We start from the raw sequence: 4,404 nt of genomic DNA, 5'->3' as shown, positions 1-4,404 counted from the left end.
TGCTCCAGAAGGTAACAGGGAAGGTGGGAAAGCCGAACTGAAGCGAATCTCTTGCGTGCTCCTCCTCCTCCGTGCCGGTCCCTGTTCACGGAATGCTTCAGAGTGAAAACCTACAGATTTCGGCATCTTTGGGCACCACGCTGCGATCCCGTGCAAGGACCTGCGTGGTGCCGTTGCCTAAGGCTGGGACAGGCTTCCCCAGCGGCAGCAGCCGCTGGCCCGGGGCTGGCACAGCCAGCCAAACTCCCGCCAACAGCAGGGAGCGGGCAGGCCTGCCCGGGCGGAAGCGCTGCGGGGGAATTCTTTCACGGCAAAGCTGTTCCCTGGCAGCATCTCAACAGGTAATTTTCCAATCAGCTGCCAGCTGTCCCGTTGCTTCGTCCAGAAAGCATCCCTACACAGAGGAAACAAACCAAAGCAAAACACTAACCATCGAAACACACACCCCAAATACCGCGGCGCGGGCCCACCCACGCCACACCCAGGGTGCCGCAGAGCCGCTCCTGCTCTCGGGCTCAGCCGCAGCCCTGCCCATGGCCCGCACGGCGAGGGGCGCGCCGCCACTCCCAGCGGTAGCCGGGGCACGGGAGCTACCGCGGCCTTTCTTCCCTGCCCAGCGCCATCTCCAGCCCACACGAGCTGCCGGGATTCGGGTATGGTCGCCTCATAGCCCATTCCAGAGCGTTGCGCCCATTCAGCCCTCTATTTCTGGGGGGCGGGAGGGGCACCTGGCAGCGCCAAGCGCCGCCCAGCGGGCCCCGGGCAGCCCGGTTCTGGCCCGGGCCCCGCCCCGCGGGCCTGACGTGAGGGGCGGGCCCCGGGCGGCCCTGCCGCGCTGTGCCCAGCACGGGCCGCTCCGCCGGCGGTCTGGGGCGCTTCCCCTTCCCCGTGCGAGCGGGCCGGCTCTCGCGGGAGGCGGCGCCATGGGGCTGCACGGCATCAAGGCGGTGTTCTTCGACCTGGACAACACGCTGATCGACACGGCCGCGGCGGGGCGGCGCGCCATCGAGGAGGTACTGCCCTTGTCCCCCTTCCGACACGGCGCCCGCGGCCACCACGGCTCCCGGCCTGGCGGCGGTGCCGGTGTCGCGCGTGTCCCGCTCCCTCCCCCGCTGACACGCGGCCGGGCGCCGCTCCCGGGAGCGCGCCGCGCGGCCCCGCAGCGCCCTGACGCGCGGCCCCGCGTCCCTTGCAGGTGATAAACGCCCTGCAGTCCAAGCACCACTACGGGGAGGGAGAGGCCCGCGCCGTCTGCGATAAGGTCCAGGCGAAGCTCCTCAAGGAGTGCCACGATCCCGCCAAGATGTGCATCACAGACCTGCGGATTTCGCACTGGGAGGAGGCGATCCAAGAGACCATCGGGGGGGAGGCGAACCGCGACCTAGCGGCCGAGTGCTATTACCTGTGGAAGACGACGCGGCTGCAGCACCTGACGCTGGCCGAGGACACGCGGGCCATGCTCACCGAGCTGCGGAAAGGCCTCCGCCTGCTGCTCCTCACCAACGGGGACAGGCAGACGCAGAGGGAGAAGATCGAGGCGTGCGCCTGCCAGCCCTACTTCGATGCCATCGTTGTGGGGGGAGAGCAGAAAGAGGAGAAACCGGCGCCATCCATATTTCATTACTGTTGCGATCTCCTGGGGGTGCAGCCCGCTGAGTGTGTGATGGTCGGTGACTCTCTAGATACAGATATTCAAGGAGGCCTGAATGCTGGCTTGAAAGCAACGGTCTGGTTAAACAAAGCAATGACTGCCCCAGTAGATACCTCCCCCGTACCTCATTATATTATTTCTTCTGTACTGGATCTTCCAGCAGTGTTACAGAAGATGGAGCACAACACTAATGCTAAGTTAGAAACTGACCATATGGCTGGTAGCAATGAAGCACATTGATGATGGTTCCAGCATACAGAGACCTGCTGAGCTGTTAGGTGACAGATGCTCTTTTTAAAAGTCTGACCTTAGGAGTTTGAACTCATCTATGGTCTCTTTTAAACAGCAGAGGGATGAATAAGAGCACAGTTCTCAGTGAAAACCAGACAGAAGCACAGAATTATATTAATTTAAATGATGCAAGTGCAGTTAATTTAAAGCAACTGCCTCTGTCTGGAAATTATTTTGACAGACTGTTGCAGAAGCCTGTCTGTCTCTGACCTAAGTTGCCAGTCTCTTGTATTTATAGTGGAAAAGAAAATTTGAATGTTCTGATCTTTCACATGCTCTGCTGACTTGTAAGCTTAGCAGAAGCTTCAGTTCTGACCTTGTGTGCAGTGTGTAAGAGAAGGTGAGAAAGAGAGTGTGGTACAATCTGGTAAATCCTCACAACCAATCTACAGTTTATCTCAGGAACTGGAGTGAATTTCATTATTTCTTAGACTATTAGAAATGCTCTAGCTTTGATCTTTTTTACAGGTTTCAGATTTTTTTTTCGGACTTTGCAGTGGTTTTTCTTTTATGGAACTTGTATCTCTTGCCAAAAGTACTTAAATGTACATCAAAAATTTGCTTTTTTATCGGGGACCATTTATCAGAGGGACTTGATGAATAAGCTTTTACTTTATATTATCTTGGTGCTTATGCAGATATGCAGTATACTTGTAATTCAGATTATGATTTTTGTTGAAATGGATAAAACAGGGATATTTTCAATAGTGCTGCTGTACTGTCAGGCTCTTCAGAAGCTAATATCATTGTTCTGTCTGATTTTATCAGTGAATTTTGATCAGACTTTTTGGAGAAACTGTTCTTGGTCTTGCTCAGGTGTATGACTACTCAGATTCAACTGTAGGATCAGTGGCTTTTCTGACTGTAATAATGGCACTGCTACATACTCCCTCCTTACTCCAGTTTGCATGTGTAATTCATGTGATTTATTCTGAAGAAAATACAAGCTAATTGTCTGTAAATGGCTCTCATTACTCTCTTCCAGTAAACTGGAAAATTATGTCCTGTGTATTACAGTACTATATACAACTTTATAAGGTATATGTGATATTTCCACTACATGTAGGAGATGACTAAGGAGACTCTCTAAAGGAGATGACATGTAGGAGACTCTCTAAAACAGTAAGGTTTCTCTTTCCCAGATCATTACATTAATTTATTTTTTTCTGTGCCTCATATTCTTACTACATAATGGGGAAGTATTCTCATATTAAATGAAAATGTAAATCCTTGTTGGCAAGTCTGTGGTTTTCATCCCTATTTGCTATATATTCACCAGGATGAGTATCAGACCGTATATGAGAAATCAAATTTAATATTTTAGAATAATTCCATGACACATCTTTTGAGAACAGGGGTTTTAGACTACTGGCAGAAGAGTGTCTGGCATGTGGGCAGCAATTAGAAGTACAGAAACCTAATATGAAATGGGTATGTAGAAGAAACTCTATATACAAAAAACATTAATGTCAAATTAAACAAAGGAACCTAAGTTAATGCCGTTAAGTCTTGCAGAGGATGACAGTCAGTTTAGAGGAAGCTGTTACTGGTTTGGGTTAAATTATTTAATAAGGAGTTTAGGTTGGATCAAAATATGTTGCGCCTGCATTGAGGAGGGGGATAAAAAGAAAATAAATACTCACTAAATTTGGAACTCCTTTCCCAATTATCCATTAGAAAAGGTAAAGCAGTCCACATTCCTTGTCTTACCTGGCCAAGACTGATGAGACACGAGGTCAAGCAAGAGTACAGGGATAGTCCCCACCTATTCCTTTGAGGAAATGGGCATATACTGAAAACAATCCAATTACAGTAATACTGTAACGTGAACCAGTGGCACTGACTTGTCACACCTTCTGAAGGAAGAGGCCTAAGTTAAAACTTTGGTTTCCATTTGAAGAGCATCGAAGCAGTCACTGGTTTAGTTGATGAGCAAAGCGTCGCTGATGACATTTCTTAGAATCGATGAATGAGACAATAATAAAGATCACTGAGCCTGTCAGGGATCCTGTGTAAAAATAGAAATGTATCCAAATGATTAGAGGGATCCTTGAAGTAATCTAACCATACCATCTAATACAAAAGCAACAACTTTGCTTACAACAGCATCCCAAAGGAGCTACAGGGTAACTGGCTCTGCCCTGTTTGCACAGCACCAGGATAGTAGAACTTAGGTCAGAATGAGGTTTCTGATACAGCTGATATTTAAAATAACACATAGCAATAATTTGCAAGTCTGTCCATGGGCTTGAAGGAGATATAGATATCTATATATATATATTACACCAGGTTACCATTTTTTAATCTGAGGCTCATATTCTCTTGCCACTGCATCATGCTGAAGTGACATGCTGAGCCTGCTTATTTATAAAGTGTCTCTTGTTTTAGAAGATCCTGCTCTTTGTTTTGCACATGGCCAGCCATTTCTTTTCATCTCTGACTCTGAAAAACCAGAGTAACTG

The 4,404-nt window shown here is 49.2% G+C and overlaps 1 protein-coding gene across 1 annotated transcript; it reads left to right on the top strand.

Moving 5' to 3' along the window:
* Nucleotides 1-80: 80 nt before the first annotated feature.
* NANP (N-acetylneuraminic acid phosphatase) lies at nucleotides 81-3,175 on the top strand. Its single transcript, XM_030236337.2, has 2 exons — nucleotides 81-1,013; nucleotides 1,196-3,175. Exons 1-2 carry the CDS (start codon nucleotides 93-95, stop codon nucleotides 1,889-1,891), a joined length of 1,617 nt encoding a protein of 538 aa, XP_030092197.2. The 5' UTR covers nucleotides 81-92; the 3' UTR covers nucleotides 1,892-3,175.
* Nucleotides 3,176-4,404: the final 1,229 nt, after the last annotated feature.

Source organism: Serinus canaria, chromosome 3 (genome assembly GCF_022539315.1).
Source record: "Serinus canaria isolate serCan28SL12 chromosome 3, serCan2020, whole genome shotgun sequence".
In the NCBI taxonomy this organism is placed as follows: domain Eukaryota; kingdom Metazoa; phylum Chordata; class Aves; order Passeriformes; family Fringillidae; genus Serinus; species Serinus canaria.
This window is presented reverse-complemented; position numbering and strand designations above follow the sequence as displayed.